This window comes from Onychostoma macrolepis, chromosome 09 (genome assembly GCF_012432095.1).
Source record: "Onychostoma macrolepis isolate SWU-2019 chromosome 09, ASM1243209v1, whole genome shotgun sequence".
Classification (NCBI taxonomy): Eukaryota; Metazoa; Chordata; class Actinopteri; order Cypriniformes; family Cyprinidae; genus Onychostoma; species Onychostoma macrolepis.
Genome location: NC_081163.1, coordinates 18,316,373 through 18,343,805, shown reverse-complemented (window position 1 = coordinate 18,343,805; position 27,433 = coordinate 18,316,373). Strand labels below are relative to the sequence as shown.

The following is a 27,433-nucleotide window of genomic DNA, read 5'->3' as shown; positions in this document are numbered from 1 at the left end:
CCTTTGGGATTTTCAATAAAAACATTCTGCGGCCAAAAATCTTGAATATTTGGTTCAGTTTTGGATTGGAGGCCATCTTTGGCTGCTTGGCATATGTAAACACATTACACACATCACTGGGGATGTGTAACAGACTGTCTACTAACGTATAATGTGACAGCTCTGCGACGCACGCATGTGCTCCTCGTACCCGCGTGTCGTAACACCGTGTGCGCGCGTGTTGCCGGAGGTGCGCGCGCAGCGGCACCCGCGCGCTCCCGCTCACGCTCTTTGGCAGTGTCGCGCGGACTGTCGGGATCATGTCCGCCATGTTTTCACACCAGCCGAGAAAAAAAAGCCCGTGAAAAAACACCAGAACTCGCTCAGAGATGCCTTTAACCGCCAGATTTCGATCGGAGGGACGTCAGTGAGCGCGGCCGCGGAGAGAACCGTCGGCTCGTGTGTGTATTTGTACCGAATGATCCGTGTTTAGTGTGTTTGTGATCGCTGAAAACAATGAGTAAACTCTCGTTCCGCGCGCGAGCGCTAGACGCCGCCAAACCGCTGCCGATCTACCGCAATAAAGACCTCCCGGACCTCACCGACTGCGTCTCCATCAACCGAGCGGTTCCGCAGATGCCAACCGGGATGGAAAAGGAAGAGGAGTCGGTATGTAAATGGTTTTAAATTCATAATTTTTCGTGGGGTTCAGGTGCATAGCAGGGTGTTGGTATTCACGTATCTCTTACGCACGTTTTAGTACGTAAGTCCGTTCTCTGCTCGAAGGGATCCGCAAGCACCGTTCTAATGCTCTAGGTTACGTATAAAATTTACGACAGTTGCGTAGTCGTGGGAAATCTTTTACACTAGTGGCGTGAGCAAGGTTATTTACGTGAGACATTTGCTAATGGTGAATGCGCATTGACGTCAGTCTTTTTGCGTAAATGCGATAGAGATTCACGTATGTTACGACAGGAATACACGAGCTGAACGGCGTGCTTCTGAAGCCTGAATCCGATTCTTACGATCTGATGTTTAGTTTCTGCAGCACCAGGCCCTAGTCATCAATATAGCATGACTACCTCCCACATTTCAGTGTCATATAATTAATACAATGGTATATGAATATGGGAATCATTCAGTATCATTGTATATATATCAAAAGACCATGATATTACTATGTGTTTCCATGGCACATCTTATAATGAAAAATCAAATAAAAATGTCAAATATTATTTAATTGAACTATTTAAAAAAAATATATTATTGGTTATTGTTGGTTTAAAATGTATTATTGTTTTTGTTGTTAATATTGTACATAAATATGTATGTGTGTGAGTGAGTGAGTGTATATACAATTTCTTATGGAGTTACATAATGAGATTATTAATAATTTAAAACATACTGTATTATTATGATCATTATTATTATTGATATTATTAATACTACTTAAAATTTTTCTTTAAATATAAGAATTTTTGTTTTGAGACAGTAATAATATTTGAAAAATGTCCAAGTCCTAGTAACCAACAGGCAAAAAGCCTTAATGTTGTTTTCAATTTGTCAAGAAAACCCTTAAACAGAAACAACCCCGTTATCTCTCTGTTTTTTTTTTTTAAACATTACACATTTTATGTCTTTTAAAACATTATACATTTTAAACTTTTTATAAAAAGAAATGTTTTGGTCAGGTCAAATCAAGTAACCCTCCATTTGGCAAAGAAAACCTCATGGTATTCATTCAGTCAAAAATGTATATTTATTACTTTACTTGGTGTACTTGGTTACACCACTTGACACAACTGTCAGGACATCTTCGGCTGTTTTGAAAGATGTGCAGCAGATCAAGATTTCTTCAGTTTGGTTCATTTTATTTGTTAGTGAAGTGAGTTTTATTAAAACACAAGTATGAACTGCCATGTTAACATCTTGATCAAGAGGTTCTGTTGGACAGACATACAGTACAGACCAAGGTACATGTTAAAAACTTGAGTTACGTGCCACAGATTGCATTTGCTCTCCTCACCCACCTGATAATGAACTGCTCACCTTTCTATTATTGAACCGTCTACCACAGTGAGTCTCTTATGAATCCAAAAGTCATTGGAACGACTTGGAGTTCATTTGTATGCTTGCGAGCTGTGTAAGCCATTGCATTGGGTTTCATCACGTTGCTGTTCTCAGCTGCATTAGAAGTCATATGTGCCCAATTCTTATTTCCGTCTCTGTGTGAGTTTTGAACTTTTTCTTATTACTGATTCCAGCTACATCAGTTTCAGCTTAACGAACTGGACTCACTTGCTAATGGAAATACTTTGTGTGATGTATGAGGTGACAAAATCTTTACTGTTGTGGCATATATGGTGTAACCTTTTCACAAATTTGAGTTTCCCCCGAATTAGGTTTACTCATCTTCTCTCTTTCTCTCTCTGTCTCACACGGTGTGTTTCAGGAGCACCATCTCCAGAGGGCCATCTCTGCCCAGCAGGTGTTCAGGGAGAAGAAGGAGAGTATGGTCATCCCTGTGCCAGAGGCTGAGAGTAACATCACGTATTATGACCGCCTTTACAAAGGAGAGTTCCGCATCCCCAAACAGCTCATCCACATCCAGCGTGAGTGACCCTCAGCTTCAAACTCAAGATAGTCCTACTGGATACTCTAATTTCTTGATTTAAATAAACAAATAAAGTGTTATCTAAATTTGAATTTCAATCTTTTACACCAGCTCTGGGGCTGGATAACGAGCTGCCTGACTATGATATGGACTCAGAGGACGAGACTTTACTGAACAGACTCAACCGCAAAATGGAGCTCAAACCTGTGCAGTTCGAGACCATGATGGATCGGTTAGAGAAAGCAAGCACCAACCAGGTAATAACACATCAGTGCTTCTTATCTGGTTTTTCTGCAGGACATAGGACATTAAGTGGCGAGCCAGCACGGTACTAGAATAGTATGAGAGTAACAGTCTCATAAAGCCAACGGTGAAATAAATTAATATTACCATAAACTACCATACAAAGGTTTGGGGATCTGTAAGATGGTTTAACCTTTTTAATAGAATGTGTTAATGTGCATTAAAGCTGTATTTATTTACAGTAGTTAAATGCAGTAAAAAAAAACTTAAAATTGTGAAATATTATTACAACTTCAAGTAACTGTTTTCTATTTGGATATATTTTAAAAAGTAATTTATTCCTGTGGTGGCAAAACTGAATTTTGAGTAGCCATTAGCCCAGGCTTCAGTGGCACATGATTCTTCATTCTCAGTCATCTGTAAGGTTTTATTGGAAACTATAATAAATTTTTTAAAAGTTTAAATGAACAGCATTTTTTAAATTAATAAAATAATTAATTACTTAGGCAGTAATTAATCACAGAAAACTAGGGCTGGGTATCGAGTTCGATACTTTTTAGGCACTGACCGAATTGCCTTGATACCATCGAGTATCGAAAAACGTCTTGTCGTTCGGTACGAAATTTCGATACCTAAGGGGTTAATCTCATCAACGTCAGTAAGGCAATAAGCCTGAAGCACTAGGTGTGTTCGACTAGAAGATTGATCGGTGTTTGACATCCGCAAGAGCGATTCGAAAGCGTACAGAGCAGTATGCTTTCTATATCGCGCAGTTTTGTTTACTACACACAGACTGAAGCGTGACGCTCACGGTGATTTAAGCGTCTGCCGTCTCACTAAAAGAGGACATAAACACATGAACAATTTCAAAATCTCCAGAACTGTTCTGAGAGTCACTTCATTAGCATTTTACCGTTTGATTTGAGTAAAACTAGCGTAATATCATATACACACAGAACTGTAAAGGTATTCACGGCAACCCGTCAAAATAAAAGTTCGGTTTAACTTGGAAGACACTGCGGCAGAAATACATTACTATTGTTCAGCAGAATGTACATACTGTTACTACTAGGCTACTATTAAAATTATTAAAACTTAATTTTTTAAGTAATGATCACATTTCTTTTTCACATTTCTTCCATGTTTTAATTTTAATAGTAAACCCCCTTTGTTTGCCAAAATAAATAAAGTTTGATTTTCAATAATTTAAAAATAAATGAAATTCATGTTTTATGCCTTCATTTGAAAACCAGAACACAGAATTTCTGAGGAAAAATAAAAGAATTCATAAGGCTATTTTAAGAATAAATTTGAATTAAGTTGTTTTTAGGCATTCAAATAATTAGACATACTACACCAGAATTTAATAACAATAAAACATATGGTGAAAGAAAATAAAACACCCACTTATGAAAGTGGATAAAGATTTTCAATTTCTTGAAGTCTTTAACAACCTAGAATAAATGAATAGAAATGATGATTCTGTCTGAGCTATGTGTTTTAAATTGAACACGCACTAGTGTAAATGTAGCCTAACAGATGTGTAAACTGAAAACTATTTGAACTTTATTAAAATTATTTGCACTGATTTATTGTGTTGGATATATTTTGTTCCTTTGTGCAGTGGCTCCGGCTTTGAGTCTGTATAAATGTCAACAAGCTGAAAAAATAAAACCAAAGTTTTTTTGAGATAATGTAATCTTGTTAAAACTGATTTCATAAAATTGGTATCGTTCAGGAACCGGTATCGGTATTGTTATCGATATCGAAAATGTTTAAACGATACCCAGCCCTACAGAAAACACACTGTAGTGGACACAGACCATTATTCTCACTGCAACTGTAAGTAAACCTAGTATGTAGTGTCCTAGTCATATTTTTGTTTTGTTCACAGCACCTGTCTGATTTAGCTAGCTTTTAACAAGTGGCAAATTATCTTGGTCCTAAATATTATAAATGTGACGCATGGTTTTGTAAAATAAAAAAGTAGACAGTACAAAGTCTTATAAAAGTATGCTTATTTTTGAAAAAAATAAGACTTTTTATTTTGTTATTCTAACTATGCTCAATTGTATTATAGTTATTATTTGCCTTTAGCATCATTTTTTTCCCTACTCTCCGAGACCGATTTTGGGGTTCTGATGCACAATGATCTAAAAAATTATACAGATCAAAAAATTCACCTAATTTTTTGCTTTTATTCACACATTCTTTCTCTCTCAATAATTTTTGTGTAGTTGGTCACTCTTCAGGAGGCCAAGCTGCTGCTAAATGAAGATGACTACCTGTTGAAGTCAGTGTATGACTACTGGGTGAGGAAGAGGAAGAACTGCCGAGGCCCATCGCTCATCCCTCAGATCAAGCAGGAGAAGAGGGATGGCTCCACCAACAATGACGCTTACGTGGCCTTCAGGCGTCGCACAGAGAAGATGCAGACTAGGAAGGTATGCATGTGTTCTGTGCTTTGTCATGCATTCCTCAAACAGTATTGCTAGAGGGCATTCAGACAAGTACTTCTTACTTTTCAAATGGAAATATTTTTTTATGTTTGTGTGTCAAACTGGCCTCCTTATGTTGCGTCTTATTTTTACTAATATTATTATTTATTTTATTTGCATCAGCTTTTTGAAGACATCTGCATTCAGTTCTAGCTTTTTCTAGCTAATATTAAGATTTTTAAATGCCCAATGTATTTGTTTTCTACAGCATATGTCTTAATTCATACCATCTGTCTGTGTGTCTTTTTCTCTCCGTAGAATCGTAAGAATGATGAGGTGTCTTATGAGAAGATGCTGAAGCTGAGGAGAGAGTTCAGCCGAACCATGAGCATCCTGGAGATGATCAAGAAAAGAGAAAAGAGCAAACGAGAGCTGCTGCATCTGACGCTGGAAGTGTTTGAGAAAAGGTGTGTGAACGTTGCTCTTTTTATAAAGCTGCTTTAAGATGATTTCTGTTGTTACATACACTATATAAATAAAACTGTGTTTTGTGTCACTTAACTGCCAGTGTAAGGTGACTCATCTCTCTCATCACCAGTCTCGCTAAGCTTTAAATAATTTGAAAAGTGGTTATTACACTGTTTTCCATGTTTTGTGTATTTTAGATATCAAATTGGAGACTTCTCAGGAGAGATTCTGAATGAGGTCACTGTACCTCTGGCAGAGAAAACCATTTATCCTTCGCCCATATCCCTACCCATAAGCAGTCGGCACAAGGCAGAGAGCAAAATTAAGGTAAGAAAAGATCTGTGTGCAAGAAATAGCTTGAAACTGCTCAACGGTCGTTATAAATATAAAAATATTTCTTCTGTCTCTTTCCTTTAGTCACACAAATCTGGTCCCAAACACCTCCACCCTTTCACAGTCAAGCCTGAGCCTCACTTTGACTTTGTGCGTTCCCATAAAAAGTACAACAAGAGGCCCAGACTTGATACATTTCGCCAGCCTGGTCGGCTAGAGCGACAACAAACAGTCAACAAGGCAGACATTAAACAATATGACTTCCACAGCTCTGGAGAGGAGGATTACCCATTGGTCAGTGCACAGTCAGTGTTTGGCTACACATGCTCATGTAGATGTTGTATTTAGTGGCTTCACTTAAAAGACATTGTTTTTTGTTTCTCCTTTTTCCTCTGAAGTCTCCAGCTTCAGAGCCGGATGAAGAGAATGATCCTGATGGAATCTTTGCCTTCAGACGGAAAGCTGGCTGCAGTTACCACGCTGTGAGTTTCCCGTTTTATAACAATGCTGACTGTAGACTGTGCCAGAGCTGGGTGATATAGATGAAAAATTATGTCTTGATTTTTAAGGTGCCCTGAAATGGCGTGAAGCAGTGGTTCTCAACCTGTCTGCAAAAATATTTGAATGCCCCATAGTCCTAGTTTTGTTTTCAAAACTTATTTTAAACCATGGCCACTTTTACTTTAGTTGATGTAAATAAAAAATAAAAAATTAATAGTTAAATTTTAGGATTCCAAAACTTCTAGGAGCTAAGTGAACTCACTTAAAGAGTTATTTAGTATAATTTTGACAGAAAAAGTTTTAGAATTCTTATCATATGTTAATGTAAAAATCTTGTGTAATATAACTTGTTTGTTTGTTTGTTGGTTTTTATTGTATTTGTTATACTTGTATTTTTTTAAATAGTTTTTGCCATGAAAATAGCCAAAGATGCTGACATGGCATTAAATAAAAATATACTACTACTCTAGGAGCTAAGTATTTTTTACTTTTTTCCAGTTGTTTGTGATTTATTGCATAAGGATTAAAAAAAAAAAAAAAAAATTGTTTATAGTTTAGATCTATAAATCTCACTTTTAAAATTAGGCAACCTCATATATCCAGAATTCCAAGTGGCCCCCCAAATACAAATCATTTTCAAATTTCAGTCTGCCATTGTCAAGTAGATAATTTCTTATATAAAACATTTAGCCAGAGGTGATGTTTTGGCAATAAAAATAAACAAATCAATTATTTTAAACATTTAACTGTATTTAAAAGATTTGAAATAAAAATAATTTAAAAAATACTTTATTTGTGCTTAAGTATTTTATTTGTATTATTTATATAAGTGCATGTCGTTCTACTAAAACGTTAAGTATGAAAAAATGCTGTTTGAGGACTTTTAAAAACTATTGTGAATGTTAATGGCATCAGATCATTGTTTTGAATGTATTCTTGAAACCACAAAGAATTGATTTGCAGTAATGAACACTTAAACACGCGAGTCATGAGACAGGAAGGGGTGTTTTTTGTCTTGGCTTGTAAATAAAGCACATGGACAATAACTGTGCTTAGCTTTAGTGCATGTGAATATCATGACACTAAACCAAACTATATGTAGTTGTTTCTAGATGTCATAGACCAGGGGTGTCGAACTCAATTCCGGCCCTGCAGATTTTAGTTCCAACACAAAAACCATGTATTTTTCAAATAAGCCAGATGAACATGATTAGCTGGATCAGGTGTTTAGGGGTTGATTAGGGTTGGAGCTAAACTCTGCAGGGCTGTGGCCCTCCAGGAATTGAGTTTACACCCCTGTCATAGATTATGGTATACTCGCTCTTATAATGACAGAGAAGCATATTATTTGGCTCTGTGGTGTTTTAGTCATTGTTAAATGTGTGGTGTGTGTCTGCAGCCGCTGGTGGATCAGAGCTGCTCTCCTCACTGGCAGCAGACGGGTCAGGACCGACTGTGGCAGCGGAACTGTCTCACCGCTCTCTCTGTGCCCAGACGCTGCATCGCAGTGACTCGCGGGAGGGTGGGCAGAGGTGGCAGGTACGTCGCTATTCTATTTACAGTTTCTCAATTGCCCTTTTCATTTTTTGTAAAAATTCTGTTTCCTGTAATGAAGTATGAGTCACTGTAGAGACAATATGTGTGGTGTGAATTTATTTAGTTCAGATTAAAGTATAAATCTAAAAGTACTGTTGTATTCCAACAGGGTTGTTTTGGATCGCACCTCGTCAGATCTGGACCGTGCCCTCAGGCATCTGGACCCTGACATGTTTTATCCCTCCGCTGACTCTATTGTGCCTGACCTCCCCGTCCACACAAACACAAACTCTCACAACTCCAGATCAAGCCCTCAGCGCTCACTGACTCAGCTCCTGAGTGACATCCAGGCCTGCAGGTGGAAGTTTTTCCGCCCTCGGCCGCTACAGGAGAACACAAGGGGTGAGGACAAGAAAGGGACTCCGCAGGTGGAAAAAGGTGGAGCAACGCCGCTCTCTAACAGTGTGTCAGGTGAGGTATCTGAGCTGAACAGGATTCAGAAGGTCAATCAACTAAATTGTAACTTTCAGTTTATTCCAGGGTTTTTCAACAAATCTAGCCTGTCGGTTTTTTGTAATGTGTCTGGCCAGTTGATTTTGGTTATTTTTTGCACTGCCCTGATACATGATAGTGCACTATCCATTAGGGCTGTGCAATTAATCAAAATGCGATTTCGATTTCAGCCTCCAACAATTATGAAAATACAATAATCAAGATAAAACAATTATTGCGCCCCTTTCCGCCCCCTTTTTCAGCAGTGTGCTTTCGCTCCTCCATAAAAGACCAATTTCGCGTGCAAATCAGTCAAATGTTATGTGACATTTGCAAAATGGGACGTGCTTGATTTATTGAAGTTGATTAGATTTATTCATGTTTTTAAAAGCACGAAAGAGAACTTGCGCTGTTCCTTTGCAAGATTTCTGTGCTTATGCTCAGAGACAGAACAGAACATCTAGTGTAAAATAATTTTTTATCGCCTAAAAGGTCAAATACACACAAAAATGTCAAAACGTGGCGCTTTGTTTTTATTCATGTAAACCCTGGTCGTTTGTCATAAATGGACATAAACAGATGAGAATGCAAATACATGTGTAACAGTAAATTGGATTAAAGTAAAGGGGAGGGGGGAATAGGACCCCCCATATCTAAGGGTTGTCCCCCCTAAAAAAAATCATTACAAGCGACACTGTGTATTAAAAATAATATAATGGACATATACTTAAAATAATTGTGTGAGTAGTAAAACAAAATAAACGCAAAAAAAACGTTTTAAGTTCAGAAATGTTTTGATTCCCCCCTCCCTTGCCTCACAGTGGTTTGGTCCACTGCCTGCTTTCCTCTATTTTACCGATACACACACACACGAGTCCGGTGGGAGAGAGCAAGTACCTCAGTAACAGTTAGTAATGTGTAAGTAATTTAGGCTGTCAAGGCTATTTTATTCTCTTTAAACATCGGGTGAAATGATTCTTTCTCTTTAATACAGATGATGCTGGATCATTAATAAATTAGTCATGACAAAAAAAATTTTCTATGAGCAATTATAAGGTTAACAAGCTTAATACCGTAGCTGGTCACCCACTACAACTAACACGGCGATAAGCCTGTGTGTGAACTGATATTAGGCTAATATTGTAGACCTACCTATGTGTTGGGTTTTGCTGAATATGATGTTAAGTGGCAGATCAGTGGGCTTAATACGGTTAAATATCTAAAGAGACTTACTCGGTTTCAGACGTAATCTAAAATACTATGGATGACGCAAAATAATAATAATAATTATAATATGATTATATTTCATATTATAATTGATATGAAATATGAAATATGAAATATTTCATATAATTGATATGAAATATCCCCCACCACCACCACCACCACCACTGTTAGATGAAATTTACGCCCCTGGGTGAGACACGTGAGGAAAAAATAAACGATCAGTTGTGGGACTATTCTGTCATAAATCGCATACCATTCATTTCTGAACTTTCCATTACTGGAAATGAAATTACTGGTTGATATGTCCCGACCTAAATAAAGTTTAGACGCATGCTTTTAGTCCGTGAACTCGATCTCGCTCAGGACGTGCGCTGTCTGGTTCCAGAATAAATCACTGAGACATTTTTGTCCCATCCATTGCTTTGGTTATCACTGTTTCAATCACTGATATTTTGAGAATGAATCCAGCACAAATATAAACACCCGAAACGTTGCAGCATGTCTGTGTCCGAAAAACAAAAGTTTCATCCAAATTCTGAATGGATTATAGCCTTACTAGAAGCATCTCTCATCTTAACTTAGTTCATTGCGATCTCTCAAAGTTCCTCTATAATCAATGAAGCTCTCTAAACTACACAATGAATCTCTTATTTATATCGCATCTGCACTTACGAGATGATTCACGAGCGCGCAAAACCCCGGCGCTTTCAGCGGTGAGTGAATTCTGAAAACTCTTAACGTTTCTGATTGGCCATTGCTTTAAAGAAATCAACAGAAATGTCTGCGATTGGGTACATTGCTCAACTGTGCAAAAACACTTTGGATAGTGTGCAATCCAGCAAACGTTTGATCAATTTAATGCATCTTTGCTGAAGAAGTGGTACATTTATAAAAAAAAAATTAAAAAAACTACGGAATGTTAGTGTTCATGGTTTCCTTAGTACATGAGTTACTTTACTGCCACCTAGTGGAAAAAAATGAAATAGCTGGTTTAAAGCTCTTTAAATCTGTAGAGCGTAAATTTATGCTCCATATTCTTGCACATGCAGGTGGATTCACAGAAGAACAGTTTCACTCCCATCAGCAGCAGCTGGTCCAGATGCACAAACAGTTACAGCAGCAAGAACTCCAGCAGAACTCGACAGCACCAGAACTGCACACACACCTGCCTGTGAGTATATACACTAAATGACAGGCATTATGGTGCTAAACCTCACTGCCATTCTGTTCTGTAATTATGAATTCATCAAAAAAATATATTTTTATATTTCTTCTACAGAACACGGCATCATCTGACTGCATGTCTAAGACTCTGGACTCGGCTAGTGCACACTTTGCTGCCTCTGCTGTGGTCAACACTCCCAACAATGAAAACAGGCCCCAGATTGCGAGTGTCAATGGCGTCCTTCCCAATGCAGGCAAGTGCACCTTCATGTCATTGAAATCTAAAATTCTCAGTAGTTCTATTGCAATATTTTAGTCCAAATACACTATATTGCCAGAAGTATTGGGTCACCCCCTTCTAATGAACAGGTTTGACTACTTTGGTAATTTCCATGAGTACAAATCTTAACGTTGAAGCATATAATGATATTCTAGGGAATTGTGTGCTTCTAAATTTAAAGCAAGAGTTTGGACAGGACCCTTTTCTATTCTAACATGACAATGCCTCTGTGTATAAAGCAAGGTTCAAAAAGAAATGATTGATTGAGTCAGTGTGGAAGAACTTGACTGGTCTGCAGAAAGCCAAGTCATTGGTGTTTGGTAAAGAGTTTTTGGCTCAAGATCTGCATTTAAAGTCACACCAGAGGTGTTCAGCTTGGATTAGGACTTGGCTTTCTGCAGACCAGTCAAGTTCTTCCACACTGACTCAATCAATCATTTCTTTTTGAACCTTGCTTTATACACAGAGGCATTGTCATGTTAGAATAGAAAAGGGTCCTGTCCAAACTCTTGCTTTAAATTTAGAAGCACACAATTCCCTAGAATATCATTATATGCTTCAACGTTAAGATTTGTACTCATAGAAATTACTAAAGTAGTCAAACCTGTTCATTAGAAGGGGTGACCCAATACTTTTGGCAATACAGTGTATTTTAAAACTAAAAATGCTTGATAGAACTAAGTGGGGAATAATAACAAAACTTTTAATGAGACTAGGCTTGCAAAAAGGTGGAACATTTCCAGTAAACTTCGGAAATATTCCAGAAATTTAGGAAACTTTCCAGGATTTTTTGGAATATTCCAGGGATTTTTGGAAAGTTTCCGGAAATGTACCGGAAATTTTCCACCCCTTTGCAACCCTAAATGAGACCTAACTTTATTTGGAGTCTTATATCAAACTCTTTGTTTGGTGGTTAATTTAAAGAAAGTTAAGCATATTTGATTACTTAAATAGATTATTTAAATGATTCTTCTGTCTCCTGCAGGAAGCTTTAGACAAGCCAAATTGAACCGTTCTGTACAGAGTGGAGGTGGTGGTGAGTCAGGCTCTTTAGTACGGATGACGAATGCATCTAGCCCACAGCTGCCCGTCCCTCAGTCTCTGCCTCACGGCCACGGGCACCTGAGCACCGTGAGCGCTGTGTCTCCTGCCCACACGCACCACAGTGCACGCCTGTGCGCCCCTTCACCCTCAGCCTTAAAGTTGGCCAGTGTTGCTAGCAGTCTGGACCGGGTACCCAAAGTCACCCCCACTAGTGCCATCGACATCGCCAGGTCTGAACCCAGACACAGTGCTTATTCTTATTCACTTTACAGCTATTTTGTACGGTGACGCATTGCTGCCACACACACATTATTTTTTCCATTCAATTGTGTCGTAATAACGAGATATGTTGTTTTAACGACATCTTTTCTCATAAAAACGACGTATGTCATAAAAACGATGTTTTCCGTTATAATAGATGATTTATGTGAGCGAGCTGAGCGATTGTCTGCGCTGCTATCGCCACAGTCTGACATAAACGAGGATCTGCACGCTGCTGAATTGAAAATACACTGTTTTAAATGTATTTTAATGTAATGGTTTTAATTGTAGCGGCATGTTTATTAGAATTAATCTCCAGTCTGTCTACAATATAGTGCTATCCAATAACTGCACTCAGACCCATGACTCGTTTATGCTATGATCAGACAAAAATGTTTATTTTTGAATAAGACTCTGTGCTTGGAATATTTCTTTATTTGAATGACTGAAGTTTGATTTAACAACAAATCGAAATATGAACAAAAAGAAATTAAGAGATTTTCTAATAGGTTAATAATAATAATAATTATTATTATTTTATGTTTGAAAACGGGTGAATTATAAAATTATATTATTATAAAATGTCGTTTTAACGAGAAAACATCTTATTTCGAGAAAAGATGTTTTAATGAGATAATTGTCATTTTAACGACATAACACGTCATTTTAATGAGAAGATGTCGTTAAAATGACATAACTCGTTATTACGACATAATTGAGTGGAAAAAATATGTGTGTGGCAGCAATGCATCAGCGTAACTGTCTTTTCTTTTCCTTTTTTTTTTTTTGGACGGTGAAAAATGTATGTACTGTTTAATAGTACTATATATATATATATATATATATACACACTATATCTTTTTTTTTTTTTTTTAATAAAAAATATACACTATTGTTCAAAAGTTTGGGATTTTATGTTTTTTTCTTTTTCTTATTAATGTTAAAAATGGTTTTGCTGCTTAATAGGTTTGTGGAAACCATGATTTTTTTGATGAATAGAAAGTTCAAAGGACAGAATTTATTTGGCAAGTAACATAATAAAAAATCATCAAAAGTGACAGTAATGACATTTAATGCATTCTTGCTGAATAAATGTATTAAAAAAAAAAAATCTAGTTTAGTGTATCTTTCATTTTCAAATATAGAATGAAAAGTTTGAATAATATATCATATGTTTTATTGCTATTGCAGGGAGAATCACGAACCAGAGAGACTGGCTCTCAACGGATTATCAGAGACCACAGTCGCCATGGAGGTCACATAGCCCATCCAAAAACACAAAGACTGCAGTGCTGAGAGCTGTGCGCTTCTACACGGACTTGTACCCAATAACAGCATATCAAAATATTAAGAAATTTGTCAATATTATAAGTGTACATTTTGTAAAATTGGGAATTATCACTACCTTGTAAAATAGTATATTTGTATCATTAGTCTGTCATTTCTGTTACTTGAATCCTAGATTGTTGTTTTTTTTTTTTTGGTTTTTTTTTTTTGTCATCATGCTTTTGCACTTGAAAATGCAAGCAAGACAAGTGCATCAGTTCATGTTGGGATCATGAGCATGAATATAGGTCCTGCGTCACTTGTTTTAACTATTTATTTTGCAATGTTTACATTTTTGTATCTCGTACAAATAAATCCAATTTTGTGACCACAAAATGCAGACATAGCTAGTATACCATGCTTTGTGCTTGTTTCTTTATAGGAAGGAGAAAGCTGAATTTGGTTTCACAGATATGTACTTTCAGAAGGGGTGATCTCCCTCTCGAAATGTCAACCATTTTTAATTGGTTTATTTTCTTGCCTTCCTCTCCTTGTCTTACCAAGAATAGTATGTTAATTCTGGAGACCAATGGGCTTCGTCAGAATGTGATCCTTGAGAAATCGAGCAGAAGATCTTCAACATTCTGCTCTTCTGACGGAAGCCCTCGTGTCATTTGTCTTTAGCCATTGCTGGTTAACCAGTGTTGAAGGAGCTGTTCAGGTTTCTGACTCGTGTTGTATTGAAAGTAAACTCTACAGGTCACAAATACTGTCAGACATCTTGTTTATGAATGCTGAAATTTATACATCCTCAGTCCAAGTGTCTTCAAATAAATTTCCCCTTTTCAAATGGCTTTTTTAATGAAATGAGTGAATACTACCACAGCCGCCAGTCATTTGCATTTAGTTTCCTGTAAAATAATTACATTTCAGTTATAATAACTCAGACATACATGTTTTGTTTTTACGATGTTTAGGGAAAAGTACATAAGCCTACAGGCCTTCTTCATGAGCTTAGATTGACAGTCCATGGGGCTCGCTAATGTGGACGTGACGGGTCTTTTAAAGCCGTTTTAACAATTCAAGGTGCATTATTGTGGTCAGCTGGTGAGTGGGTGCTGCTTAGTATGATCAGTTCCTTGTGTTTTTGTTTCTCTTTTTTGGGGGGGGTTTAATATGTAGTTTAACTATGCAAGAATGGGCTTTAACCACCAGAGGGGGCAAATGAGCTCTTCAAGCCGTATTGCCAGGAGGAAGCTGCTTGTTTTGTCAGTTGTTTGGCAGGTTCCCCAGAAGCATTGTGACCTGCTTTACTTCCGTTTTTGCTCATGGAAGTTAATTTGAGCCGATCACCTGAGCCGTACCTGATGAAAATCTGAAATCAACCCAAAATGACTCTCTATGCTGATATTCTTACAGTGCCACACAGCCTCAGTATTTACGTTTCAGGGGAATAAAATTTACAAAATGCTTACTTATAGTTGTCTCTGCATATTAAGCTGGGATCAACTGAAATATTTTAACATCACCTTCAACTAATCACCAAATAAAAAAAAACAACAACTGCATTTATTTGAAAGAAATAGTTGGCAACGCTATGTCTTCACTGTTGCTCGACACTGAAAAAAATTATTTCTTTGAAAAAAATCCACCCCAAACATTTGAATAGTTGTGTACACTGACAAACCTAACAAAATAACACACAAACACGAAAATCTGTTTATTTTTGTTTATATGGAGCTTGTGTCTAAAGACAGAAAAGTGTTTAGCTTATATACAAATCAACCAAGAACAAAAAGTCCTTTCAGACTGGAACATTTCTAGTCATTTTAAAGGAAGAGTTCTGTTTGCATGTTATTAATCTCATTAAAAACAAAAGATTTATATATGCAATTAAAATGCAAATTCAAATATACCTCAAATTGTCACGCTGCAACATTGTGATCCAGATTATACACTAATTTGCTGAAAACTTTGATTTAAATACAGTAGATGTTGCAAATGTTAAATATAACAGAAACGCTTTTATATAAAGACAAAAAATCATACTTTTTCAGCAGGTTCATGGAATAAACTGTTAATTATTTAAATTACTGTCTAAACTGATTGGGCGTCTATATAGGCTATAATCACTATTAATCCCCTTTTGTTCTTGTGCGCAATATGTCTATTAGGCCTAATATTCATAAAATAGCATAAGACACATTACATGTACAATCAAATATAATATACCTCTTTGTGCAGAAAAGACAGTTTCACATTTTAGATTTTAAAAAAATGCATGTGAAAAAAGGCCTATGAAAAAACAAGCAGGCACAAAAGAAACTCTTTTCACTGAATGAAGGGAAGAGCTGAAGATCTGCTGCTGTGTCAGAGATTCGTGTTCTTCATGGTTCGCAGATCAAAGTCTCCACAACAAACTTGTTTTCAAAATGGCGGATCTTGTGGCAGTTCAGAGCCTCACGTTTCTGCATACCTGCAGTGGAGCACATTCAGCTTTCAGAAGTTTGAAATGTACTTGAGAGGAAATACTGTGCCTCCACCCCTTATTTGTGCTTAAAACTTGAAAATAAGATCCACTGTGATGGTGTAAAGATGTAAACACTGTTTACTGTAAACAAAGTCTTATCAAATGGTTTGTTTGTGTACACTTACCCAGTATGGTTTCTCTACGCTGCAGTCTGTACGTGTCTTTGTCTTTGCACAGGTTATTGATGTAATAGCCCAGATCACTGGTGCTGTCCATCCTCTCTGTAATCATCATCTCTTCTCGCACAAGGTACGTCTGAGGAAGATACATTCCTGCCTGCAAAAACACACACAAACATCAACTTAACTTCTGAAATGCACATCCATGCCAACACAAGAACCACTTATTGACACAAGTTCACAGAATCTCCTGTTATTAATGTGGCTGGCTACCTTGATGTTGACCAGGAACTCCTGGAAATCTCTGGGCGGCATGACGATAGATGTGTTCAGGTTGATGATGTAGCATCTGTCCAGACTCAGGTCGAGGTAAGCAGTCAGTTTCTGACAGCACAGAATGGCACACAGGGTTATTCACACAGAAACATATAGATTTTTTAATTAATTAAGAAGACATTAAGGTTCTGTGGGACTTTCTTTTTTTTTTACATTAAAAATTGTGATGTTTGCAGAATTTTTATGTTGTTTTACAGTGAAAACCAATCAATCATTATTATGTATTTACATAATTAGTTTTTGTGACAGTAAGATTACAATAACCAAAAAAAAAATAAAAATAAAAAATTCGGGGCTGGTAAGATTTTTTTTTAATGTTTTTGAAAAAAGTATCTTATGCTCACCAAGGGTGCATTTGTTTAATCAAAAATACAGTAAAAATAGTAATGTAAAATAATATTACAATATAAAATAAATGTTTTCTATTTGAAAACATTTTAAAATGTAATTTATTCCTGTGATTTCACCTTCAATGTATTTACTGTCAATTTTAATAAATTTAATACAACCTTGCAGAATAATAATATTAAAGCAAAAAAAAAAAAAACAGTTCTTAAAACAGTTTCTGTGATCCGGGAAGAACATATCAATCAAATATGTGACCACAAAACCAGTCATAAGGGTCAATTTTGTGAAATTGAGGTTTATGCATCCATTGATGCATGGTTTGTTATGATCGGACAATATTTGGCCGAGATGCAACTATTTGAAAATCAGGAATCTGAGGGTTCAAAAAAATCCAAATATTGAGAAAATCACCTTTAAAGTCCTTAGCAATGCATATTACTAATCGAAAATTAAGTTTTTATATATTTACGGTAGGAAATTATCTTCATGGAACATGATCTTTACTTAATATCCTAATGAGTTTTGGCATAAAAGAAAAATTGATAATTTTGACCCCTACAAAGGGTCACATAATAATATTTCACTAATGTCTCTTTAACACGAAACAGGAAACTTTTAAACTTCTTTTTGCAAACTATAATCTCAGAAAACCAGTCTATCCGTTAAATTTATAATGGCTACAAATACAGCAGCGTGACTGATAATATGTTTATGGTGGTTATGGCTAAACACTGTCTGTGTGTGTGTATTTTTGTACCATGGTAAAATCATGCAGGATGCCAGCTGGATCGCCGTCTGCGAACTCAGGGACTGGTACTTTGATGAGCTCCACCTCATCGTCTTCAAAAAAGCTCACATTCTCTTCGATCAGCCTCAGAGGTGCCTCAACCTCCACCTCCACCTCCTCATCAAACTCATAGTCTTCCTCAAAATACTTCAACCCACAGACGAACACCTGCTCCTCCTGTGTGTTATCAACATGCAGCATTAACACAAATTGGCAACAACATTTCAAAGAGCAGTTTGGTACCAACAAAATGTACGCTTTTCCAAAGGCAAATCAATTATTTGCTCGTCGTGGGAGGTGCATGACACAAGTGTAACAATATCGCAGTTTCATAGGGGGAAAAAGAAAGCTTGTTACGGAATGAATTTACAAGTACAGATCTATAAATGTCCTGCTGTCTGAAAAAATCTGCATTTTTATGGAAGAATATTTGTGACTTTCTCTCAAGATTTGTTCACTTAATGAAGACACGTTTTTTCCACGTTAATATTAGTGACTAGTTTCTTAGAACTTGCCAACATGTAAAATGGCTTGCACTGTTGCACATACATGTTTACTCTCATGTTTAAGTTGTATCATGCATAATTTTGTGGTTTTTGAGGATGAGGGCAAGTCACGTGATCTTTGCATATTGGCTTGTGGCTAATTTTGCAAGTTTCTACCAAGTGGCAGATGATTTGCTGTTACAGAATTGCCAAGCTCCAACATCACCCAACCACAGCGCTCATCAGCACCAGAATTCTGATCACACACACCTGCTACTCATCCAGCTCACTCATTAGGACTGCTACAAACACACACACCTCGTCTCACCTCATTGTCTGGGCTGTATGAAGTGGACTACTTACCTGACTTCCTGAACTCCAGCGAGTCTTCCCTTTCTTCGTGTCTCCACTGTTCTGTTTACAATTCCTATTATCCAGGTACCAAGAATGTCAGAGTGGATGCCCTCTCCTGTCTTCATGCTCCAGAAGAGGTCAAAGACCAACCTGAGCCCATCTTGCCTCCCAACTTGATTCTGAATCCCATCCTTTGGTCACAGCAACTAACCACATCCTCCAATGCCTCAGAAACAGCTCCCCCAGGGTGTCCCAGATCACAGCACACCCCACTCATCACTCAGCAGCCAACAGCACACTCTGGCTGCTTAAAGGTTGTTTCTGGTGGCGCAATATGGCCAGGGACATGAGAAGGGCCCCAAAGAGCTCAAGCCATCTACCAACAGGCAAGCTCCATCTGCTGCCGTTCCCAATTGCCCGTGGTCACACCTAGGAGTGGACTACATCAAAGACCTGGCCCCCTCTCATGGAAACGCATGCATTCTTGTTGTCAATGATCAATTTTATAAATCATGTCATCTGCTTCCTCTCAAAGAGATTCCCACTGCAATGCAAACTGCAGAACTGGTCTCCAATCATGTCTTCTGGTACTTCGGGATTCATGAGGACATAGTATCAGATTGGGGTCCCCAGTTTATTGCAAAGGTATGGAAAGCTTTCTTCACTCTCTTAGGTGTGACGCTGAGCCTCTCATCTGGATACCATCCCCAATCAAATTGGTAGATGGGGAGAGAGATCCAGGAGATTGGACCTATCCTACGAACCTTCTGCCATGGCTGCCAGAACACTTGGAACCAGTTCCTAGGCTCCTGTTCCCTTTATCAGCCTGCCATTGGGCTCACTCTCTTCCGGTGCATGCTCTGTTACCAGCCTCCTTTGTTCCAGTGGTCCGGGAAACCATCACATGTCCCATCTGTTGACTTCTGAGAGGCCGAAAGGGTCTGGGACACTCACTCACAGTGGCAGTGCGCCACCAATGGATCCAGGCGTACATCCGATGGATGGAACTCCAACTTTCCAGCCTGGAGAGGTTTGGCTGTCCACCAGAGACCGTAGAATGTGCCTGCCATGCAAGAAGCTTATTCCTAGATGCATTGGCCCCTTCCCCATCACCTGACAGATTTACCTGGTCGCTTATCAACTGCACCTTCCTGCACACTACAGAATCCATTCAACTTTCCATGCGTCACTCCATTAACCATATCACCCACCTGTTTCTGTCTCCACAGAGCTTAGGAACCCCCTCCACTAATTCTGGAAGATGGAGCCATGTACAGAGTGAGAGATCCTGAACTCCCCGCACCATGGTGGATGGTTGCAGTTTCTGTATAGTACAGTATCTGGTCGATTTGGGAAGGTTATGGCCCAGAGGTGTGCTCCTGGGTCCCCAGAGACAATATCCTTGATCCAGCCCTGCTCACAGCCTTCCACGACACTCAACCTGATCATCCTTTGCCCCGAGGAAGAGGTCGACCACCGTGACATAGGGGAAGTACTGTCACAGAATGACTACTTATGATGTATTTCCTGTGTTTGGGCCAAGTGTTCAAGTGAGGAAGAAGACCATAAGTGTGTAGAACTTTTCATTACCTGATGGGACACACTTAGTGTTGTAAAAAGTGTTTACATGGCTTTATTCTTATTTTAAACACTTTGCATTTTAACGTCAACTTCTAAACGCTTGTTGAGTAGTCCCTATAACATGACACAATTTAATATGTGGTGCTTCTAATTAAGTGATGAAAAGCAGTTGCAAATGTTGTACAAAATGAATATCACCACAACTTATCTTTGCATCAATAAAATGTGCAACACTTTGTTTTTCTACTAAATTATATAAAATAAAATTGAATTATTATATTAATATTTCACTTACATTGGAAAGGTTTCCGTGACATCTTGGCAAAAATCTCATGATTTAATCCAAAACATGATGCACGACGCGATACACTAAGCCTGGAATAGTGTTCCGGAGCGGTATTCGAGATCGTGTGGATTTAGTGTGTGTTCAGGGCACTGTGTTTTGAAGACCCAGGAGAGTCTTGTGCACTTGCTGTCACACGCACGCGCTCTCAAGTGGCCAAGACCGCAAGTGTGGGTATTTGGACAAGGCAGATTGCCAGCACCAGAATTCTGATCACACTCATCCTGCTCACTCATTAGGACTGTTACAAAAGCACAAACCTCGTCTCACCTCATTGTCTGGTCTCGTTTGTACGAAGTGGATTACTTGCCTGACTTCCTGAACTCCAGCATTACCTCTAGCCATTGTCTACACTTCCTTTGTGTCTCCAGTGTTCTTTGGCTACAAACCTGTTGCAAGGGATTACCTCTATACTCACCAATTGCAAAGAGGTGTGTGCATCCTTCCTCTCATCCGCTCTGCCATCCATGATCTCCTGCATCTGTAGCAAAGGAAAGTCAAGTTAACACCCTTACTCTCTCCCCTGATTATATATGTGAACTGCATACTCCACCTTGATTGCCAGTGTGCTCAGGGCTGTAATAATCATTCCGTTAATTCCATGTATCTGTGTCTGAGTCTACATTCTGTCTATGCTCGATTACAGTTGCTTTTGCATTTCAGATCAAATCTGTGACCCATTTATGGGTCACAACAACCCACCAGCTGAAAACCACTGCTTCAAGGCTTAGACTGATTATGAAATGTTATAGAAATGAAACAAGATGAAGATAATCATCAATGCGAGATGACACGTTAGATGTTATGATGTTTGGTTTCTGATATTACTATGGTTACATCAATTTTCTCACCTCAAGCACATAGTATCTATACAGGTAGGCTCCTCCCACCACAACGCCAGAGAGAACGAGAGCCAATCCCAGACAGAAGCACCAGCACCACACCTTAGACTGTGGACGCACCAACACCGCTGCCTCAGAATCCTACAGGGCAAATTACACGGAGAAACGATGGTTACAAAATTACATTTGAACAATTACTTAATAAATATATATATATATATCTTTACACACACTACTGTTCAAAAGTAATTCATACTTTTATTCAACAATGATTCATTAAACTGATCAAAAGTGACAGACATTTATTTCCACAAAAATATTAAGCATCTGTTTTCAACACTGATAATAATAAGAAATGTTTTTGAGCATCAAAAATCATCGTTTCTGAAGGTTTGCATAACACTGAAGACTGGAAGAGGGAACCTGCCATCGCAGGCAAAAATTACATTTTAAAACGGATCAAAATAAAAAACAGCTATTTAAACCAATAATATTTAACAAATTACTGTTTTTTTGTATTTTTAATCAAATAAGTGTAGCAATTTAAGCATATTAAACAAGGCTTAAAACAAAAGAACAGGCCAACATGAGAATTAAAGTCATCTATTGAAGTTACAGAGTGTGATTTTCAAAGCACTAAAGGATAAAATATGAATATTACTGGCTAGAGATTCATTATCCTTGTTCAAATGAATGCCTTATTTTAAGCATTATGTACAGTATACAACAGGGCCTGACTCTCCCCAGCCTGACCTCCAGCCTAAACTTTCAGTTGTGTCCCTGTAGACATTCACGCACAGCTCACAGACAGCAAGATATCATCTTCCATGAGACACACCACAAATGAACCCAGAAAAACGTTAGTCTATTCAGAGTCTGTTATAAACATAACATATGACAAATGGCAGTTATGAGAAAAACAGAACAAAAAAAGAAGTGAGATTCACACTGCATCTCTTCTAGTTTCCAGTCAAAGAGGCGTTAAAACAGTTTGGTGTCAGCAACTTCTGTCACAAAGAGGAAAAGTCTTTAAATTCTAATCTACAAAAATGCTTCTTCACTCAAGCAAAAACTGCATGCCTAAGTGAAATATGAATCGAAAGAGAAAGTTAATCAAACAGTTTCTATTTGAATAGCAGAAGGGGAATTTAAGCGACTATAGAATGATAAAAAGTGAGACGCAGATAACATGTAGGCTATAATGCAGGAGATAGAGTGCCACCAAATGTATAGAGCTACTTGCTTCATTGTGCTGTACTTATTTAATCCAAATAGTCAAAACAGTTTATTCTAGTTGTTGATTTGTTTTGTTTTTTGGCACATTCTCTCATTAATGTAACCACACAGCCCTTTATTGAGTACATGTACACCAGTACATTTTACAGGTTCCACAGTAAAATCAGATAAAACTGCCCTCTGTTTGCTATATGCTTGTATTTTTGTACTTTGATTTCTTTTATTTTAACAATAATGTTTAGCCTAATTTATGTAGCGCCTTTCCATAGCTCAAAGATATTACAGTTACAGACATACAGCAGGAAAATTAACAACAGCAACAATCATATGGTATAGACAAGCAGTAGAATAGTTTTTATTTCTAAGCTTAAAGGGTTAGTTCACCCAAAAATGGAAATTCTGTCATTAATTACTCACCCTCATGTCGTTCCAAACCCGTAAGACCTTCGTTCATCTTCGGAACACAAATTAAGATATTTTTGATGTAATCTGAGAGCTTTCTGACCCTGCATAGACAGCAATGCAACTGAAATATCCCCAGACCCAGAAACATAGTAAGGACATCGGTAAAACAGTCCATGTGACACCAGTGGCTCAACTTCAATTTTACGAAGCTACGATTTGTGCGCAAAGAAAGCAAAAATAACCTTCAACAATTCTTCTCCCCGAATTACCACATTGATTACGTTCTGGGGGAAAAAGCACGTGTACACGTCGTGGTACTCTCCAAATTGGCGGAAGACGGTAGCTTGGGGGAGAATAATTGTTGAATAAAGTCGTTGTTTTTGCTTTCTTTGCGCACAAAATATTCTCGTAGCTTCGCAAAATTGAAGTTGAGCCACTGATGTCACATGGACTGTTTTACCGATGTCCTTACTATGTTTCTGGGTCTGGGGATATTTGCTGTCTATGCAGGGTCAAAGAACTCTCAGATTTCATTAAAAATATATTATGCTGGGTACGCACTAAAAGATTTTTAAGATCTTCAAAATGTGAGAGACCACAAACATGAGGACAAAAAAATCCTAGATTTAACCGTTTTGCTCCTATTGTGTGTGGTGTGCTGCAATGTGACAAAGACAGCACACCACACATCAACAGATTTTCAGCCAGAGTCCCGACTGTTAAATATTCAACATGATTCGTGATCGGTGCGCCTCCGACGTTCTTCCGAGCAGATTCAGTCAATCTTAACACACCTCACACCACAGGAAAATCTGATAAAATAATATTTAGAACCACCAAGATAATCGGGACATTACCTAGGATTATCGGAAGGGGAGAAATCGGCCCAAAATCAGCCCGATTATCTTGTGGTGTGTACCCCAGCATTAATTTGTGTTCCGAAGATGAACGAAGGTCTTACAGGTTTGGAACGACATGAGGGTGAGTAATTAATAACAGAATTTTCATTTTTGGGCGAACTATGCCGTTAAGTTGAAGTCTGACTTTCTTATTCTTGGCTTGCAGTTCTGATTCCTTATGCAATACACTAATTGTCTTCAGAGTTGCCCGTATCATAAACATGTTTGAGAGTGCACACATAAAACATGTCTCAACACATCTGTCTTCCACAAGCCATGAAAAGCACTCACATATATAACAGTGAAGTCTCCCGGTAGTGAGCGTAAAGTTTTTCTAAAGTGTGTTGTGAGAAACACAGTTAAATTATTCTGAAAGAATACCATTCAGAGAAACACAACTATGTTTACTGCTTCCATCACACAAAACACACATACACGCACACAAAATGGTTAAGTCCATTTTGCAGGGCACTTGGTCAACTGGAATGCACCTACTGCTTATCAATCTCAATGTAAATTTCATATTTGTAAGTGCCCCCCTTGTAGTCAGAGGAAACTGCACCACTGGCCCATAGTCTAGCCTTGATTTGGGCATTTTTAACTAGTAAAAAATAAAAAGTTTAGAAAACGTAAAAGTTTAAGGCAACCAGCTTCAGCAGATTTTTGAGTTTTCTTAACTTGTTGTTTTTGGTTTATACAACAAAAAGTTGAGAAAACTCAAAAATCTCCTACAAAAACAAGTTGAGAAAACTCTGCTGAAGCTGGTTTTCTCAACTTTTTATTTTTTACAGTGTGGGTCAAGTCTGTCATCCATTTTCTTTCTCTTCTCTTCTCTTCTATTCTATAATATCCTATTCTATTCTATTCTATTCTGTCACTTGTGTCACAAGTATTTAGTTTTTTTCTAATAAAAAATAATCAGTGAAGAGCTTTTTTTTTATTATCCGCATACAAATATAATAAAGAAAAAGTGTCAGTGAGGCAAAAACAGGCTGTGTCAGCTGCCAACAAACACGCACAAACAAGCAGCCCAGTACAGTCTGTTCAGGCAGTCTCACACCCAACATTACCAGGAAATTATGCGTTTATTAACATTGTATTACACTTACAAAAACGTACTATGGTAACCAAGGCTTCTGTCAAAACACGGTAGTAACTATGGTACACTTATTTCACTAAACTAAAGTGAACTTGTTCTCAGTAAATATCCCATAGGGGCTTGTGTAAATTAGTTTTTTGTTGTTTTATTTTCGTTTTTATTAGATTATCAAACCATATAAATTGAATACATCAAAATAAATTACAATTAAAAACATAAAATGTTATTTAAACTAAAAAAAAATGACAATAAAAATGAGGAACATAAGTTTACTGAATAAAAAAAACTTCTTTTTGTGTTTTTACTTTGTGGACTAAGACAGCTCTTTATATAAAAATGGCAGGTAGTTCAATTTAATATCAATTTAAGGAGGTGAAAAGAACTGCGGTAACTTTTTACCAGATTAACGTTACAAGAGTGATAACCCGTCTTTGACAAACTTTGGGCCGTCAGCCATTTTATAACACTTTCAGTCAACCTGATCAAAGTTTGATGAGCAAACCTAAACAAAGAAACACATTTACTTCTGCATTTGGGATACTTTCTATACTTCTCTCAAGATAATATAAAAAACAATGTGCACATATATAACTGGACTTTTCGGTTAAAAGTCTTAATTACGACATAATATTGAACCCAAACATTCCTAAAATGCGGTTACGCAATTCAACAGAAGTAAATATACAGCAAGATTTGTTAGTAAGGTTACAGTACCTGTACACCAGCAATGAGACTTTCCTTCTTTGGATCCTTTAAGGCGAGAGCCTTGTTAAAAGAAACTTTAACCATACTGAAAAGATTCTGTAAGCGGTTATTTCCGCGAAATCGAGAAAGAAAAGACAGAGCAAAATGAAAGCGTTTAGTTTCCTGATCAGCAGCGATGTCTGTGTGTGACGCACATGACAGATCACAACATCTACAGCTCTCACTGCCTCTAGTGACAGCTGCTAGAAAATCAACTTGGAAAGTACCGCTATGGCAAGCACTTACATTGTTTGTTAGAATTCATTATTTTAAAATCACCAGTGCTTTTAATTACAGTTAAATGTAGAATATATAAGGAAACAGAATTATTCTTGAGAACCACAGCTGTGTCTCATCTAGGGGTCCGAGGCCCACTAAAAGGCTTCAGCAGACTTCAGGGTGCCTCAAGATGACTTTAAAAAAGACAAAACAATATAAGCTTTGAATGTTGTTGGACAGTGTGGGGCTTTGTAGTCAAAAGGTTGAGAACCACAGGGTATAACTGCAACAACAACAAAAAAGTAATTTGTTTCCAGTTGTTGTTGTTGTTAGAACGTTCTTTACTTTTATTCGTAACTATTAATTTGAGGATTTTTGCTTATTGACAAATAATATCTGAATATCACACATCTCTATTGCGATTAGACGGACAAATTCCCCACTGACTGTCATTCAAACAGAACATTTGCATCTTCTTGGACTCAACGCAAGTCTGTCTGAATACTCGATTCTGATTGGCTGGCAGGTGTTGATTAAATTCGTTTAACTGCACAGGGGTGTATTCCAGAAAGCAGGTTTTGTGACATACCCGGATATGTTTGAGGATAAGTGAGCGGATAACCTCAGCTTTCGGTTCCAAAATCGGAGGTTACTTTGAGGGTATGTAAGTAACCATAGCAACTTGCTCTCTGAAGATAACCTGCTCCTGAGCAGGTTATGTTCCAGTTCACTTCAGCGCTATCAGAGCATGTATGATCTACTGACGAGCCTTCGGTGGGCGTGACAGATAGCGCACAATATTATATATTATTACAATACAGTTATGTATATAGCCTACTATATATATATATATATATATATATATATATATATATATATATATATATATATATAGTTGTATGTTATTTTAATGATAAAGCGCTAATATAAGTAATAAATAAGGTTAGCCTATATATTGCTCTAATATGGTTATTATATTTTATTGGCATATATAACAGTTATCTGTATAAATTATAAAACACTATTATGAAAATGTAATGTTTAATTTATTATATTAGCCTATATATATATATATATATATATAGGCTAATATAATAATATAATTATTACATTTTATATTATCATCTCACACATGGATCGGCATTTTCTATAATGTATAATTTAATCTATAATAAAAATACATATATGATATGACTTAATATATAATTAGCATCAAACAAACAATATAATTCTTATTCTCAAGGATTAAAGATTAAACGG

At 37.3% G+C, this 27,433-nt stretch overlaps 2 protein-coding genes across 4 annotated transcripts; one reads left to right on the top strand and one right to left on the bottom strand.

The window, feature by feature from the left end:
* Nucleotides 1-289: 289 nt before the first annotated feature.
* Nucleotides 290-14,696, top strand: epc2 (enhancer of polycomb homolog 2 (Drosophila)). 2 transcript variants are annotated; one of them, XM_058786499.1, is made up of 14 exons: nt 290-648; nt 2,432-2,591; nt 2,705-2,850; nt 5,074-5,280; nt 5,593-5,741; nt 5,940-6,069; nt 6,160-6,369; nt 6,474-6,557; nt 7,976-8,115; nt 8,282-8,583; nt 10,881-11,002; nt 11,111-11,253; nt 12,265-12,549; nt 13,772-14,696. In XM_058786499.1, exons 1-14 carry the CDS (start codon nt 496-498, stop codon nt 13,842-13,844), a joined length of 2,304 nt encoding a protein of 767 aa, XP_058642482.1. In that variant the 5' UTR covers nt 290-495; the 3' UTR covers nt 13,845-14,696. The 2 variants fall into 2 exon arrangements, with proteins under 2 accessions (XP_058642482.1, XP_058642481.1); XM_058786498.1 differs by having other exon boundaries at nt 292-648; nt 11,111-11,249; nt 12,261-12,549.
* An 865-nt stretch (nt 14,697-15,561) lies between these two features.
* On the bottom strand, nt 15,562-26,122 carry itm2bb (integral membrane protein 2Bb). Of its 2 annotated transcripts, XM_058786502.1 has the most exons (7): nt 25,925-26,122; nt 21,581-21,712; nt 21,148-21,210; nt 17,937-18,143; nt 16,769-16,879; nt 16,502-16,652; nt 15,562-16,322 (listed from the first exon to the last, which is right to left on the bottom strand). In XM_058786502.1, exons 1-7 carry the CDS (start codon nt 25,997-25,999, stop codon nt 16,234-16,236), a joined length of 828 nt encoding a protein of 275 aa, XP_058642485.1. In that variant the 5' UTR covers nt 26,000-26,122; the 3' UTR covers nt 15,562-16,233. The 2 variants fall into 2 exon arrangements, with proteins under 2 accessions (XP_058642485.1, XP_058642486.1); XM_058786503.1 differs by lacking the exon at nt 21,148-21,210 and having other exon boundaries at nt 25,925-26,121.
* Nucleotides 26,123-27,433: the final 1,311 nt, after the last annotated feature.

Excerpts from the sequence above, each read along its gene's own strand:
- epc2 (XM_058786499.1), top strand. The coding sequence starts at position 496 with ATGAGTAAACTCTCGTTCCGCGCGCGAGCGCTAGACGCCGCCAAACCG. Across the intron at positions 5,281-5,592 it reads AGAAGATGCAGACTAGGAAG|AATCGTAAGAATGATGAGGT; the intron begins GTATGCATGTGT and ends TTCTCTCCGTAG. Across the intron at positions 12,550-13,771 it reads AGTGCCATCGACATCGCCAG|GGAGAATCACGAACCAGAGA; the intron begins GTCTGAACCCAG and ends TTGCTATTGCAG.
- itm2bb (XM_058786502.1), bottom strand. The coding sequence starts at position 25,999 with ATGGTTAAAGTTTCTTTTAACAAGGCTCTCGCCTTAAAGGATCCAAAG. Across the intron at positions 16,880-17,936 it reads TCCTGCATGATTTTACCATG|AAACTGACTGCTTACCTCGA; the intron begins GTACAAAAATAC and ends CTGTGCTGTCAG. Across the intron at positions 16,653-16,768 it reads AGTTCCTGGTCAACATCAAG|GCAGGAATGTATCTTCCTCA; the intron begins GTAGCCAGCCAC and ends GTGTTTTTGCAG.